The sequence below is a fragment of the Uloborus diversus genome, chromosome 6 (assembly GCF_026930045.1).
Source record: "Uloborus diversus isolate 005 chromosome 6, Udiv.v.3.1, whole genome shotgun sequence".
Lineage (NCBI taxonomy): Eukaryota > Metazoa > Arthropoda > Arachnida > Araneae > Uloboridae > Uloborus > Uloborus diversus.
In genome coordinates this window covers 63,251,835-63,268,176 of record NC_072736.1, presented here as the reverse complement: position 1 = coordinate 63,268,176, position 16,342 = coordinate 63,251,835, and the positions used below count along the sequence as shown (strand labels likewise).

The 16,342-nt window shown below is 30.5% G+C and overlaps 1 protein-coding gene across 3 annotated transcripts in view; it reads right to left on the bottom strand.

Annotated features, from left to right (window-relative positions):
- Window positions 1–390: 390 nt before the first annotated feature.
- LOC129225158 (protein hu-li tai shao-like) overlaps window positions 391–16,342 on the bottom strand; it is a 114,226-nt gene continuing 98,274 nt past the window's right edge. Inside the window, exons 10-17 of one of the 3 annotated variants that reach the window (XM_054859721.1) lie at window positions 13,081–13,173; window positions 9,794–9,989; window positions 8,899–9,027; window positions 6,666–6,725; window positions 6,396–6,461; window positions 4,807–4,886; window positions 3,320–3,481; window positions 391–2,494 (exon numbers count right to left, since the gene is read on the bottom strand). In XM_054859721.1, coding sequence (XP_054715696.1) covers window positions 3,323–3,481; window positions 4,807–4,886; window positions 6,396–6,461; window positions 6,666–6,725; window positions 8,899–9,027; window positions 9,794–9,989; window positions 13,081–13,173 — 783 coding nt within the window. In that variant the 3' untranslated portion in view covers window positions 391–2,494; window positions 3,320–3,322. The remainder of the gene's footprint in view (window positions 2,495–3,319; window positions 3,482–4,806; window positions 4,887–6,395; window positions 6,462–6,665; window positions 6,726–8,898; window positions 9,028–9,793; window positions 9,990–13,080; window positions 13,174–16,342) is intronic. The other 2 variants (XM_054859719.1, XM_054859720.1) reach the window with 2 other exon arrangements.

Genomic DNA, 16,342 nt, shown 5'->3' with positions numbered 1-16,342 from the left:
ATTTGATCCGATATTATATAAAAGTCAAACTACGCACTAAAGTACTTGGAGAAAATGATTTTGCAGAAATTCATAGGAATTTATGTGTTCATAGAAAATCATTAATTATTCCAATGAAAATTCTTTGACTAACATTTTGATTACATTTGTTATGAAAGGAATACGTCTGAACGTAATATAAAACTATGGGATATGTTTTTATGGATGGATACAAATGTTAGAATAGCCCATAATGTAATGAAATGCTCTTTTAAAAAGCTCTAATAAGAATCACAATTTTGTAATTTGCAAAAAAAAAAAAAAAAAAGAATAATAAACAAAACAAAAAAACTAACAGCTTAAACATTCATGAATTGATAGCAAATAAAAATGTAAAAAATCCTATTTACTAAAAAAAGAGAGGTCTTCATATTAATTTTTATATTTGTTTAATTGGATGGAGCACAGTACTAAAGTCATGAAAGGTTCAAATTTTTTAATATTATTTTTCCCGACACTTAGGATTTTCACTACAGCTAAGTTGTGGGGGGAAGGGAAGAATTGTAAATTTACAAAAAGTTACGGAATTGACTTAAATTAGTAAAATGGCATTAGAAAAAAAATTACCAGGAACAGCAAAACTAATGAGTTCAATTTCAAGAATTATTGCAATTTTTCAGTAAAGATAATGCTTAACGTCTAAAATTTATAGTACATGTAAAATGTATCATGAAAATTGATTTTCCACTCATATGATTGTTTTGTTACCCCAGGTTATACTCCGATCAATTGCTGGGCTTAAAAATTAATAACAAATTTCCCATTTACCAAAATTCAACCAACTAACATGATGATTAAAATATGGTGTAATAAATACTTATTTTAAACAGGAAATGAAAATACATTCAAACTCAATGTGATATGTAGCCAAGTCTACTGAGAAGACTGCAAACCAAAAAAATTCTTCCACAAGTAAGGTAAATTAAAATTGTTTTGGAGCTTATAATGTGTCTACATCATGAGGGATCATTTATACCTAATTGAATCAATAAAAATAATTGATTTTTTTTTAAAATCAGAAAAACAATTGTAAAAAACTAATTTGAAATTTGGAGTGTACTATTGTTACACAAAAACAATATGCACATGCATAATTTTCTTTGTTGTAGATTTATTCCTTCCCCAACCTCCTAATGGAATACTTATAAACTGTAATCACCAGCAAATACTGAAATGCGACATAATATGTATTTTTAATTTTAAACTTCAACACCAAGTATGTGTGTGTGATACGGTTTGTAAGTTTTTTAGTGCTTATTTCTTCTTGATAGATTCTGCCTTGTATTTCGGTGGGTTTTACAGTAGCCTTTGAAAAAATAACAAATTAAGCTAATTTTTTCCATTAAGCTTAGTTAAATTAAAATTCATTTTTCTGTGACTAAGTTTGATTTTGCTTGTGAAATGAGGAACCATTTTTCTTTGTTACTTAATCTAAACAAAAATAGTTTGACTAGAATTAAAAATGAATAAAAATGGTTAGTGATGCAAATGCTTTAACTTATGCTTGGATGATACACATACTAGTGCTTATATTAACGCAGTTCAACTCCCCTAACTTAACAAAATTTTTATCAGAGAAAATTAACTAGAATGACAATATTGAAATCTGTTTTTTTTTTTTTTAAGAGATATATAATCTATAGTGAAATCTTTAAATTTTCACAGATAAAATACTTTTATGTGAAAAAAAAGTAAAAATAAAAGGGGGGAGGGATTAAAATACACTTTTATGAATTCTTACATTAAATTTTCAAGGGTATTTTTCAAATACAAAAATCTAAGTAATTACAGAATTCAAGAAAATTATTTTTTTTTTCAGTTATAACTATTTTGTTTGATGAAATAATCCTTACAAAATAGAAACTAAACAAGACTCCCTTTTATATCTACTAACTATCTTAAAGGAGTTAGCTGCATATCTAAAGAAACATATTTCCATCTGTTTTACTCAAAATAAACACTTTGAAAAATATTTATCACAAAATCAATTATTTGTAGACTAAAAGAATACTACAAATAATAAAATGGGAAAAGAAAATATCTATTTCAACATTTTGATTAAAAGCAGATCAATGTAAAAGTTCAAAACATTGTATGAAAACATTAAAACCTTTTACAAGTGAGTAGTTATTAACTTTTAAAACAATTTCAGTAAATATTTAAAAGCCAAAATGAATTTAAAAATGCAAATCTAGCATAAATAACTTGTAAGAAACAGCTAAAATGCAACTGTTTTTTGTCAAGCACATAATTACATTTTGCAACGGTAAATTTCCTCTCGATAAAACGCTTCTCCTCTAGGTCAACCAATCTATAAAAATTCAGCAATAAAATAAATATATGTATGAAAAATTCTCTAAAAAGCACTATTGAAGTGTTGTATGCAGATAGATGAATATTATGCACATTTCATGAACAATCACTTCACATTCTTTTCAATTCATTCCAAAAATATCTGGAAAAGAAAAATGAAGACAATGATCAACAGAAAACGCAGCAACATCTACATTATTGGCAACCAATACAAATGTGACCACCAGCAACAGGCTCTGGGACCAACTAGGCTGTTCTTAGTCAATTTACAAGTCCCGAATGAAGATAAATAATGGCCCTCTTAAAGTTATCCACCCTTTACTCATTACTGCCTCTTCCAGTAAGCTGTTCCAAATACCCACGACTCTACTAAAGAAGTAACTTTTCCTAATAATAAAATAAACAAGCACAGGCTCGATAATAAAGTAAAAGTTTTGGTTAGTACTGTAGTTAGAAAAAAATATTTAGGGGAACTCACCTTGGGGCTCAGGGAGACTCACCAAAAGAAAAGGTAGCTAGGAGTCAATTAAAGTTACAACAGCGTCCTTTTTATGATTCAAAAAAATATTTCCAAGGATGGCGTCCCTCCATGTTCCAACCTAATTACAGCACTGGCTTTGGACCGTATTTTGTTTGAATTCTAAATGGACGAGCTCTTTTTGTTTTGAGCTTCTCCATTACTTGGACATTTTTGTCTGAGATATGTTTATTTGAGTAAAAACCACACACAACCAGCCCACAAATAACATTTTTTTTACAGTTTTGTATTTTTCAGTATGTTGAAAAAAAAATTGAAAGTGGTACACCTTTAACATTTTTCTCCAGAAACTGGCACTGTTCTGAAAAAGTCTGGCCACCCCTGCACTCAATGCATTTATTTACTTTCACAAAATTTTCAGATTATTGTATTTCTCCACAAACCTGCTTACTTTACATCATTGACTATTTTTCACAACAAAACAATTACCTTTTACATTTCAGATGCCCCTTTTTCTTTTCTTTCCTTTTCTTTTTTGTGCTTTTTCTTAGACTTTAAAAAGGATGGAGCTTTAATACCACCTTTCTTCTTCTCTTTCTTTTCTTTTTCTTTTTTAGGTGAAGTTTCACTTAATTCTTTAGTAGGAGAACCCTATAAATGAACATAAATAAGAATTTGAACAGTAAAAGTCATTAAATTTCTCATAAATATATTTAAAGTGTTGGCTTAAGACAGTCTAAGCATTTCTTGATTTTAAATGGCAATGTCTGGGTGAATTAAACTAGTATAAAAAAAAATGTGAGAAATGAATTAAATTGAAATATTTCGACAGTTAAATGAAAGTTGGAAGCCCAGTGGTAGCGCTTCGTACTTCACACTGCTGACCAGAGGGTTCTATTCTCGGGTTGGCCAGTGTCGACTCAGCTTTTCATTCTTTCAGTGGGTTGATAAAATGAGCACCAAGCATGCTTGGGAACTAAACTAAGGGGGTTCCAAGTTCGGATAACTATATAACTGGAATATCTGCCTTGCACCCCAGAGCTCTTGGTCTAAACTGAGGTGGGCACAGTAGGCTTTGACCCCCATGGGCTATTGCACCACTGAGTTTAGTTCAGTAAATGAAAGTTGTCTGCTTCTATTTCTTCACTTTTAATGGGATTGCATTAATCAAATTATAAAAATATTGATGTGAATAGTAATTGCTATTGAAAGGTGTATTCACTTTATTCTTCCAGAAAATGAATTAATCTTCAAATAATTTGAATCTAAAATTAAATTTTGGAAAGAATGTATTTTAAAATATGCAATTTCTCTCTTCATCCAATCGATTTGGCTGTTTGATCTTGGTTGGACTGTTTGATTTTGCAAACAGATCAAACTAGGTTACATCCAAAAGGTATAGGGGAGGAGAATTTTTTTTTTTTTTTTGAACAACACTGTTCTGGTCACTTGTTCACACATTTAGGTAGAGTAGATCTAAAGATCAGGTTTCAACTATAAGTGCAGTTATAAAATCAGTACAATAGTGCAGTTCTACACAGTAAGAAGTATGGATCTAAAATTGTGGTTTCATCCTCTTCTGTGGTTCTATTTCATCTTCATATCTTCTAGTCAAGTTTTGGTGAACTTGAAAAGTTTGATTTCATTGTGTCACGGGAAAGAAGGGCTAAGAAAGAAACAGGAATTTCTAAAAACAGATTCTGCACATGTTAAGGTAAACTGGGTTCATTTATATGCATTCAGTTAATCATCGCCAGAAAAAAAAATGTGTTTGAAAGTGTGAAAGGCTGCAGATAATTGGGAGTCTACTGTAGTAAGAAAGCATCAATAAAAGCTTTTTAACCAGCAAACATTTTTACCCCAAAGATTAGGAATGTATTCCTTAGAAATTGATAACACAATGGTTTTAGAAAATAAACTTTTAATAAATACTTAATTAAATCATTCATTTAAGCAGTAATATCAATTCAAATTACCTCTTTGCTACTTTGCGAGGTTACAGATACTTCACCACTTCCCAAGGACTTCATTTTTTGTCCATTGATTACTTGTGCAGCTGAAAATTCAGTACACAAATTATGCAAATTTTTTCAATAGTAATTAATGTCATTTTTTTTTTCAGTAATAAGATGAAGTAGCTAAAACAATAAGTGAAAAAATGCGTAAAACAGAAGAAAGCTTTTAAAAACGTAGAATCTTCTTTGTTTTTTTAACTCGCCAAAAAGTTGGAAATTATATTTAAACAAAATTATAAGTAGAGGAATTTTTGCTTTTAATATTTGAAGACTTCTATAACCTCTATATCAATTTCCCCCCGTAACTTATTTATTTTAGGGTTTGTTCACCTCTAATTCTAAATAATTCTTACGTTTATCATGTACTGTGCCTCTCTTACATTATTTATGAATTATTGAATGCAAAAAAAAGAAAAACTTTTTTATAAAACATCTTTGTTTTATTTAATTTTTCATTTTTTCTCCGTTGAGGTTCTTATGAATAAAAGATATCAAAATATGAATTAAAAGATATCAAAATCGAGGCATGTATGAAATATGCAAAGTAATAAAATAGGTTTTAGGTAAAAATATGCAGTTTCAAAAAAAAAAAAAATCTCAGATACTAACTAGGCTTCATCAGATTACAATTTTCTTTAAACATCACTTCAAAACAAAACTCAAAAAATTAATTTCAAAAATAAATATTTTTTTAGGGAAATGTAAAATTGATATTTAAGATGATAGAGAAAATTCCTGCCTGAATACAATTATGAAAGAAGACTTATTTCACTCATGCTTTAATTTTTAACTAGTGATACTTCATGATGAAGTTAACACATCTTATCAACTTATGAGAAAGCATTGAACATAACTGCAGCTTCATATTCTGGTTAAATAAACATTTACAAAAATTCAATACTCTGAATGAATGTAAATTTTTATTACATACATTTGAAACAGAATTGTGGATAATTAGAGAGAGGTTTTCTAAAAGCATTATACAGTAAATCCTCATTTATCCATACCATAAAAGCTACACAGCTGTTTAGATGGGCATACTGTCTAAATAAAAGGCAAGTTAGCACAATAATGTATTGTAGGCCGTATTTTGTATTTTTAATTTTCTTTTCTGCAGTTTTATATTTCATTCTTTTGAACTTAAATACAATTTTTACTGTATACAGCAGTTTGTTTCTGTACACTGGCTAATTTTATAGTGATTTTGTTTGATCCATGCTTCTATTAACTTGGGACGACGTGGATCCCCTATTAGTTTGGATCAATGAGGTTCTACTGTATGATTAAATAGCATGAAAATATATTGAATATTGTTGCTTATCTATAACTTGCCAGTATGAAGTAAAGAGAGAAATTTTTTTTGAAAACATCAAAACATGCTGTAGAATTAAAAAGCAGCGTTTATAAAATACAAAGTGCACTGAAGTATGCTTCCAAATGTTTGAATTTAGTAAAAGAAATAAGAAATGTCCATCAAACTTTTTAACAGTAATTAAAATGTAAGAATATCATTAAATAAATAGAAATAAAATCACAGTCTAAGTACTCACATTTTGTTTTAGATTTCCTCTCAGAAAAAGTGCGTTTGAAGAAATTCGATTTTTTTTCTATACTGTCTAAAATACATGCAAAACATTTAAATATTTCATGCACAATAGAAAAAATACTCAAATGCACACTTTAAAATTATCATGCATAAATTTACAAACTATAAGCAAAAATGAAGTGATGTAACATGCAAAAGTCTGAAAGACATTTAGGTTAAAACTTTTAAAAACAGTTGATCAAGCTATAGAGAATATATTTGAATAGAATTATACCTTGCTCTGCAATAGCAGATGACATTGCCTTCTGGACAGCAACATTTTCAGAATCCTTACCTGTGTACAAAAACATTTTCAAAATGAGTGCACTTATGTGGGAAATAATTTAAATAACAATCACTATCAAATATTAAAGCACATTAAATCAAATTGTAATGCAATAAAAATTATGCTTATTTTAAGCTGTTTAAAATACTTTTGGCAATAGGACATTTTCTTTCAGTTTCCTACAGTTGAAAGTGAAATATTTAATGACTTTTTCAAGTAAGCAAATACCTTCTTGAAATTTCATAAGTGCATTATTAGCATACGCAACAATGAAAGATGATTCATTTCCAAGTCATAATTTCAATTAGTTTGTAATTGAGTTTGTTTATAAGGATGCTATACCTTTTGAAAGATCTATAAGACGAACCAAAATTTGAATGTTATGACTACAGAACTAAATATATAACTATATATGATAGTATATCACTTAACTCTAGTCAGTATATTGATTCCAGTGAAATTTACAGGCATTGAAGAAGTCACAGTTGGTCTTTGCCGAAAGTCCTTTAGAGCCTTGGTGCAAGTCTCTTGAATGTTGTCAAATATCTCAAAATAATGCTATTTCATATTAGTTTTGAAGGAACAAGAATAAATTGAGGGAAGTCACTCCAGAATTATAGTTAAGCAAGGGCATAGTTGCCACCTTTGAATATCAGCCAAAAGACTGGGCACAAGCTTTGCACACTTTTCACGCTTGTAGACAATTCATAACAATCTTTTGAACAGCATTTTTGGAACGCTTAATGTCTGTGCCATCCAAGAAACACTCATTAGACATTATGAGTTCATGATTTTGGCCACATATTTCCATCTGTAGTGGTTATTGAGGCCCTTTCACAGAGCGATTCAACGTTAAACCCTTCACAGCCTTAAAAAATGATTGTGTCCTTCAAAATCTGTTTTAAAGAAATGGAAGGTTTGCCATTTTGTTACATAACCATTACCAATAGCTCTCTACATCACGCAAAAAGTTCCCATTTCAGACATGCCGAGTTTCATACAAAGCATGTCATTTTTCGGAATTGAGTGCGACTTGCATGGAATATTAAAACAAGATACACAAAAATGCCCGTCCTTATTCATCCGAGAATTAGAACTGTCATTGGAAGCAACATATTGACTCGGGAAGAGTCAACTTCAAGCCTTTATATATATTTTCATTTTCCGATCAACATATATCTTAGAACCAATTTTGACATCAGGGTAAAAGCACCAAATATGGGGTACCTTTTGTTTTTGTCACTTACAACTAACATGGTTAAGAAAAAGAGGAAAATATTGAGCATAATACAAAATTCGTTCTGAGATTAGGACCATCTGAGTTCAAATGCTTAAATCAAAAATTTTGCCAATAAATTTTAATTTTTTTTAAATCCAGAAAAAGTTTGTTTTTACAACACATTTCCAATTTTGATACCACAAAAATAACTTTAGAAAACAACCATTTGCATTTCATAAATCATTTATTTGCACTTCTAGCAAATGATACTATTTTTTAAACTATCAGTGCAGTTTATACTTTCAAATTGGAGTCATTTTTGCCCCAAACCCACTACTCACCTCCTGGTCACTAGAAAAGGAGTATGCAACACAGACACACACAACACTATTTTCATCTTCACATTCACGTCACAATTCTCCCTTTTCAGAAGAAAAAGAATCTTCCTTCACCCTATATAGCATATTTTTCAGGATATTGCACCCAAGCCCATATTACGTACTTATCCGACTTGATTTCCATTCTCAATCAGATGCATCAACTATGTTGGAAGTCATAAAAATATTGAAAACGTATGTATTTAAAGTGAATACTGAAAAAATAATAACTTATAAAATTTCAATTTTCAACCGATAAGAATGGTGAAACGTTACTACCTCAGCACTGTAAAAACACTTTGGAAGTGTCAAACAAACAGTTATAACCTCCAACTACAGGTCAAACCGCCTTTACTAGTCACAACAAAAAGTATCAACTTTTTCTCAACTTCTTCCGACATTCTAGGTGTTGGATAAGTACGTACAAAAATACATAAGTTCCCCACCCCATATTAGGAAGTACCACACATTATCCTACCTTCCAGACAGACCAGTGAAAATAGAAACTTTGAGAAAATAAGAGATTCAAATGTATTAAGTGTGAATAATAATTTTATAAATATTTAACGTTTGTGTCAATTCTTACTTTTTGTTGGACGAGGAGAAACAGGTGGCGGTGATTTTCCAGTGGGCGGAGTCGAGATTTGCGGTTTTGATGGTTGACTAACAGGTTCCATTAATAGATGCTTTATTTCATCTGGAACTTCTTCTTCAACTAAAAAATTGGTTATGGCATTTAGTTCATGTTTCAAGATATTCAAAACAATCATTCCCAAATTCAAGCAGATCTTGTACTTGTGTAAATTGCTATCAGCTCAATAAATTTGAACACTAATAGACACGAATGTCTTCGACTCACAAGGTACACTATAAGTTGTTTTCAGCTTTAAAAACAATTCTACAACAAAATTCAGAATTTAGTCCTGCATTAAGAAAAAAAAAAAAAAAAAAAACACACACACACACACACACAAAAAAAAAAAAAAAAAAAAACTTTTAAAATGGGATTTTTGTTTAATTCTTGTTTAAAATCTAATGCAACAGAAAGTGTACAATCTTGTTTATTGGGACTAACTAGGATAGCTAAAATTTGTTTTACATTCTAAACACAAGAACATTTTAAATAAATGAATTTTAAAAAAGCCACTTTTAAAAAATGAAAAAGACTTCTCTTTCAAAATATAGAAGTGCAATTTTGCATCATTAATGATTCTTTACTAAGTTCAATTATCATCTTGAACTCTATTTTTAATCTAATTAAAACTTCTTATCCTTAAAAATGTCTGCATAAAGAGTTAAATAATTTAAGTTATTTTCCAGTAAAAATATTGGCAGATAAATACTTATACAGAAAGTATAGCAATTACCTTTGAATATAACGTGACTGCTATAATGCTGATTCTAATTAAATTATTGGAAAAAATGTACCGAGTTGAAAATCATCAGTAAAATTGTGTAGTTGAAAATTGTACTCTACTCACTTGATTCCCCTCTTTGCCTTCGTTCTACAATGTTCCTGTACTCCTCTAAATCTTGTTCTGTGATGTTATCGAATGGATTTTTGGAATAAGCACTCTTGTATACCATAGCATTATGCTGATATTCACGTTGAATTATTCCCTTAGAGGCAGCACCAACTAAAACAACTTGGTCTCCAGCTGCATTTACCATTGCATCCTAAAATTAAATTTAATGAAAGCAAAATTAGTGTTGCATTATCATGCATGAAAATTTTAGCAAAGAGCAGTATTTTAGTATTTCATATAAATAATTCATTTTACTTTTTTTTCATGAAATTTTTATATTGGTTAATATTAATTTAAAAACGAGCTGATGTGTGCATCACGACTTCCTTTTACACCAATTTAATGTTATTTCTCCATTATTGGCAATTTTAATGTGGTTCAATAGATAACTCTCTAAATATTGCCAATAGTGGCCAAAATGAAAACAAATTTAAAAAAAAAAAAACTGCCAAATTTGTCGTCAAGTTGGTGACAGAACTTGGCGAATCATTCAGATACTTCCATTCAGCTAATTTAGTAACTTGTAATTTAAAACTGCTTTTAGTTCATGGGCGGATTTATGGGGGGGGCAGAGGGGGGCAATGCCCCCCCAGTTTTGGGAGGACTTTATGTAGTGACAGCACGTCTTCCAAAAATTAAAAAAATATATATATATATTATTATTTCTTTTTTGAATAGTTCAGAAGGGCATGGGTCGATTTATAGGGGGCAATGCCCCCCAGTTTTGGGAGGACTTTATATAGTAACAACACATCTTCCAAAATCTTGAAACAAAAAAATCATGACTTTTTCTTTTTTGAATAGTTCAATTAAAACGAAGAGAAAAGCGAATGTCCTTTTCTGATGGGAGAAAAGAAAAGGAAAAAAAATGAACATTAAGTACAAATAGTAGAGGTGTCACTGGGGTGCTGAAACTGTGTCTAAATTTACTATTTTGGATTAAAAACCATTTGGACAAGTATATAAATGAAAATATAGGCTAAACGATCTATACATTAAGCTGCAATACTTATAATAATTGACGATTATTTTAATAAATTAGAACCTAAAGCAAAGGGGAAAAAACTTGAGTCATCCAAAGTTTCGGAAAAATTTGCTGAAATTTCATAAAAGTCTATAAAAACCTAACAAAGATTGGTAAAATCATAAAAATCCTTTAACTGTAAAAACTGACGAATTTTCGTAAAAAATACAAAAAATCAAGCAAAAATCTGCAGGTAAGAGTGAATTTCAAACAGGGCTGAATTTGCCTATAAGATAAACAAGCTATTGCTTAGGGCCCCTGCTTCGAAGTGGGTTCCTAACTTCCAAAAAAAAAAATCATGATTCGTCTCTTAAAAAATGAAAATTGCTTGAAAAAACTAATTTCATTTTTAAGTGCTTGTAAACCTTGAATATTTGGAAACGTATGGCTACAAACCTTAAATTTTAAAATTTCTAACAAATGGTAGAGGGGGAGGAATGCCAAAATATGTTAAATTCAGATCCCTGCCACATCCTGTATTAAAAATGTAAAAATCATGATTCTCACATTTGTAACATATTATTTTAAAAATAAATTTTTGTGACTCACATGTTTCATATCTTGCTATTTATTCAATCCCAAATGCAGTATTTTGGAAATTCTTTTGTATTGATTCCTTTTATCGTATTTCTTCTGCATATTGTCTATCTGTTTAGCACGGAAAAAAATACACACTACTTCTATTTCTTTTCGTTTTCTGCCCCACTTGCAACTGAAGAAAAGTTGTCATGAGAAATCTATGGTTTCTTTTTTCTTTTAAATTTAAAATAGCTATTTCTTACAAAGTTGGAACAGGACTGTAAAAATTTACAATCAAGTACTAAAATATCAGAGACTGTAAAGTACAAATGAAGTGCGTTAAATAATTTTATTTATTCTAGAGTCCTTGAAAATAATAAGATAAGTCTTTGAAAATCCTAAGCAAAGTGTTCTTAAACTCTCAATTACTTCTACTGCATATTGTTAATCTGTTTAGCCAGGAAAAAAAATGATACACTACCTCTATTCCTTTTCGTTTTTTGCACTACTTATAATTAAAAAAAGGTTGTTGTAATGAAAAATCTATAGTTTATTTTTTCTTTCAAACTTAAAATGGCTGTTCCTTACAAAGTTTGAACAATGCTGTACAACTGTATAATCTAGTTATCAATTTCTATGTCTATCCAATTAACCTTTATAAAGCTTCAAAATGCAGAATTTTATATCCATTTTACAAAATTTCCTCCGGGGGAGAAACCCCCGGCCCCTCTAAAATTGGAGATATTCTATTTCCCACTTAAAAGGGAGCCTTGCGCCACCCTCTTATACCAGCTCCCTCTCTTAAGGTCAATGTAAAAAAGGACAGCATGAAAACACACATCAATGAAAATGACACACAAAAAAGTAAAGCATGGACTTATGCATCACAGGAAACAGACAAAAACATGGGAGTGGGGGGCAATAAAAATGTTGCTCAAAAAAAAAAAAAAAAAAAAAAAAATCCTGCCCCCCCATGAACTCGGTCCTAAATCCGCCTATGTTTTAGTTAAGTCATTGTAATTTTAATTTGCAAAAATAAACGTTTGTTCTAAATCGAAAAAAAAAAAACATTTTATTTGTCCTGGATTTTTTTCGGTTATTGTTATCAGTCGCTTATTGTTATCAAATTGTATTTGTCCCAAAGTGATCACATTAAGCAGTGTCTACTGTATATAATAAATGATTACTAAATTAAACCTATAAAACACATTTTTCATCTAAAAATAATTCTGAACATGAAAAAGCATTATTGTCAAAAAAAAAAAGGAAAAAAAATGCTGTAGAAAGGTAGTATATAATAATGAGAACTAAAATAAATCTTTAAAACACATATTTCACCTAAAGTAGTTCTGAACAAGTCACACACAAAAAAAAAAGTATTTAGACTTGGCAAAAAAATGAAGCCGAAAATTAGAGATTAGTAAGTTGGGCATATAACGGTAAAATATAAACACTATTTACCCCCCCCCCCCCAAAAAAAATGGTACTTTAACAATGACCAAGAAAGAAAGTTAGGTCAGCAATTATACAAATTTAAAACACTCTAGGCTAATTTTTTGATATATATAGGATGGACATTTGAAAAATATGAATAATATTATAATTCAAAAAATTCAGTGCATCTCTATTATGGCACTATATAATTATAATCTTCCATGAGAAATCATACTCGACTTATATAAAAAATTTGAGTACTTACTTGCATTTTACGAATTTCTTCCCATGTGACTCCTTCTAAGATATTTGATTGAGGACCAGCTGTGACTTTGGATTTCATTCGATTTTCTTTCAACTACATGAAAAGTTTAAGCATCGAATTAGAACTGCATTTCTTAAGAAAAAACTTAAAAATTGAATTTATGAAATTAAAAAAAAACATTTATAGAGATTTTTAGGGAAATACAACATACCATATAGAACCTCACTCAAGAGAGAGTTTTTTAATATAATATCTTCTTAAATTTCACAGCAAGTATCAATCAAGGGCTTCTTAATACAGTGGACTTGCACTACAACGCGATTTGACATATGAGAAATAGCTATAACGATAGTTTTTTTTACGAGTAACAAATTTTAGAGCTGATTGAAATTCCTCACCCGCAACAGGAAAATTTTTGGAAGGGAATTGTGGGTTTATAGTGCCTTTATTACTGGCTACTAAATATTGGTTTCATGAATGATTTCATCATGGGCTTTTCCTGTAGCATCACTGAAAGCAGAAGTTCCCTACACTGTACTAGTCTAAACATCGCTTTGTTAGTGTGTAGAAATAACCATTTATAGTTTTCATTAATTTTTTTTTTTTAAATTCTAAATATGAAATTTGATGAAATATGTCACCTAAATATGCTAGTTATCTTAAGTTTGTGAAAATGGAAAGAAAAAAAGAAAGTATGATAATTAAAGGTTTTCAATATTCTTACACTAAAAAGTGTGTCGAATACAAATACTGTATCAACTGTAGAGTGCTATAAGTGATGCATTTTGTTATTACTACATACCCTTCACACAGTAAGTACTGTTTCATTTCATGCCTCTCTCTCCCATTGATTTTGTATATTATAACAGTATTTTATATCGAACAACACAGCTTTATTTTACTTATTTATTTTGAAATACAATGAAAATCCAGTCCTTTATGTGAAAGATGCTAAGATAAAGAAATTGGTTAAAACAGTTTGAGGGAGGTTTAAAAATGTCTAAAATAATTCGGTATCTTCATTAAAAAAAATGTCGCACCCTTTTCTATAACGCGAAATTTCGACTAACAAGGAGACGTTACGGTCTCGGAAATTCAGATTGGGATGAGATTTGGCAGATTAGTAGTATCCCTTAAGGGTACTCTCAGGGTAAAGTAATAAAGCACACTAGCCATAAAATTCCAAGAAAACAGCCTTTAAAGACTTACGCGCAACTTATAAACTAGTAGAGTTTGTTCGTAAATAAGTGCCCGGTGGTCATGTGAGCAGCGCTCTGGGGTTCCATGCGGCCGATCCGGGTTCAAATCCACTGCAAGTTTCTTTTTGGTTCATTTATAAAGTGACTATTACCACTTTTTGCAGTTTGAATTGAAGGTAATACTTAATTTTAAAAATATGATGTATTTTTAATGTGTGATAGTACATTAAAACTCTATTTACTATTCTCACAAACAAGTGATTGCACATTGTTAGATATTATAAACTTTGACGAAGTAAATGATTTTTGCAATAAATACATAATCAGTTTCTTTGTGGAAGAGTGAAAATGTTGTTTTATTGCACATAAGCAGGCAGTCAAATTTTAAAAACCCTAACCGTACTTATCGAGCAATGTTTTTGCTCTATGATTCTGTTATTTGTAAATTTATCATCTGCTGTATTTTACATTGAATATTCAACTCTTTACTTTCCATCTATTATCGTCTGCAGTGTTCATATTTGTTTTCATCATTAAATTTATTTATTGTCTGTGCTGTATATTAGACTGGAACATTCTATACCATGAAAAAGGATTTCAGTTTTTAAAATATTAAGAATCGAAATGGTCGGTTATTGAAGTAACCCCGAAACAAATAAAATCTGTTGGCAAAATGGATCAAAATTTATTGCACAGTGAAATGTTGAAGCAGAGATTAAAAGATGTGGTCGTTTATTACGAGAGCTTGTTTACTGAAAATCATTTGATTGCATCAGAATCATCAAGTTCAATTTCTCGTGAAGCGATGTTATTGGGCGAAAAAATTTATGAACGTGCTATGGATATGCTGGTTGAAAAAATATTTGTAACTGATGACGAACTTGCTCGTGAAAATGAAAACTGTGAGGAGGAACCTTTTGAGCAAGTCGAAATTCAAAGCTCATCAGCTGAATACGAACTAGAAGAGAAAAAAAGAAGAGAGGTAGAGCATCTTCCTTTGGATTACAAAATTAAAGTTGTGAACACAGCAACGGCTCACCATACATGGAATCTACAAACATTACAAAAGAAAGGATGCAGTCGGTTTAAAAAAAATGAATATTTATCGCAATGGGAGAAAGAAATAAAAAATGGAGGAAATCTATTCGATAAATACGATGTAATCAATTCTTGGACATATGATTGTTTTCTAGAAGCTTGAGAGAATTACCAACAAGTTTCTGTATGGAACTTGCAACAGTGGGCTTTAGCAGGAGCACGACAGTTTACAGATTTTGAATTTAAAGCATCTGACAGTTGGGTAAAAAAATTCAAAAGCAAGCATGCCATTCATCAACGAAAAGTCACAAAATTTGTTTCAAAAAGAGAAACTGCGACGATCGAAGAAATTTTGGCTTTTGTAGACACTTTTGTAATTCAGACGTTAAAGTTGATACCGAATTTCAAAAACGATTATGTTATCAATACTGACCAAACAGGTAAGTAATTAAAAACTTATTTTACGATCTTCAGAACAAGGGCGGATCCAGCTTCTGGTTTAGGAGGAGGTCATTTTCGGAAAGGGAGGGGTAAAAGGGTAATTTTTGCGCAAAATGGGCAATTTTTTTTTTTTTTTTGAAATATGTCTCAAAAATGCAATTTTATTCTATATTTGGTCATTTAAAAGATGGGTCATGACCCCCCTCCCCCCCAGAACCCTCTCTCTGGATCCGCGCCTTCTTTTGACAAAATATTTTAATTCCCATTTCCTTTTTCTTGGATGTCAGTATCAGTCGGTGTACAACAGGACTTTAGCTCAAAAGGGAAGTAAAACTATTTTTGTCAAAAGGCACGACATGAATAGAGTAACGCAAACGCATTCATACACCGCTCAATATTCTCTTACCCTGTCTGGAAAAGTTCTGCTCCTTGCATTTCTTTGTTTGCAAGAAGTGACTGGTATTTTTCTCCCCCGAATTCAAAAAACAATTGATGAATACTCGCAAAAATATAAAAATGTCATAATAACATCTTTGAAATCAGGAAAGCTAACGACAGGACTATACATCGAATTTTTGAACCGT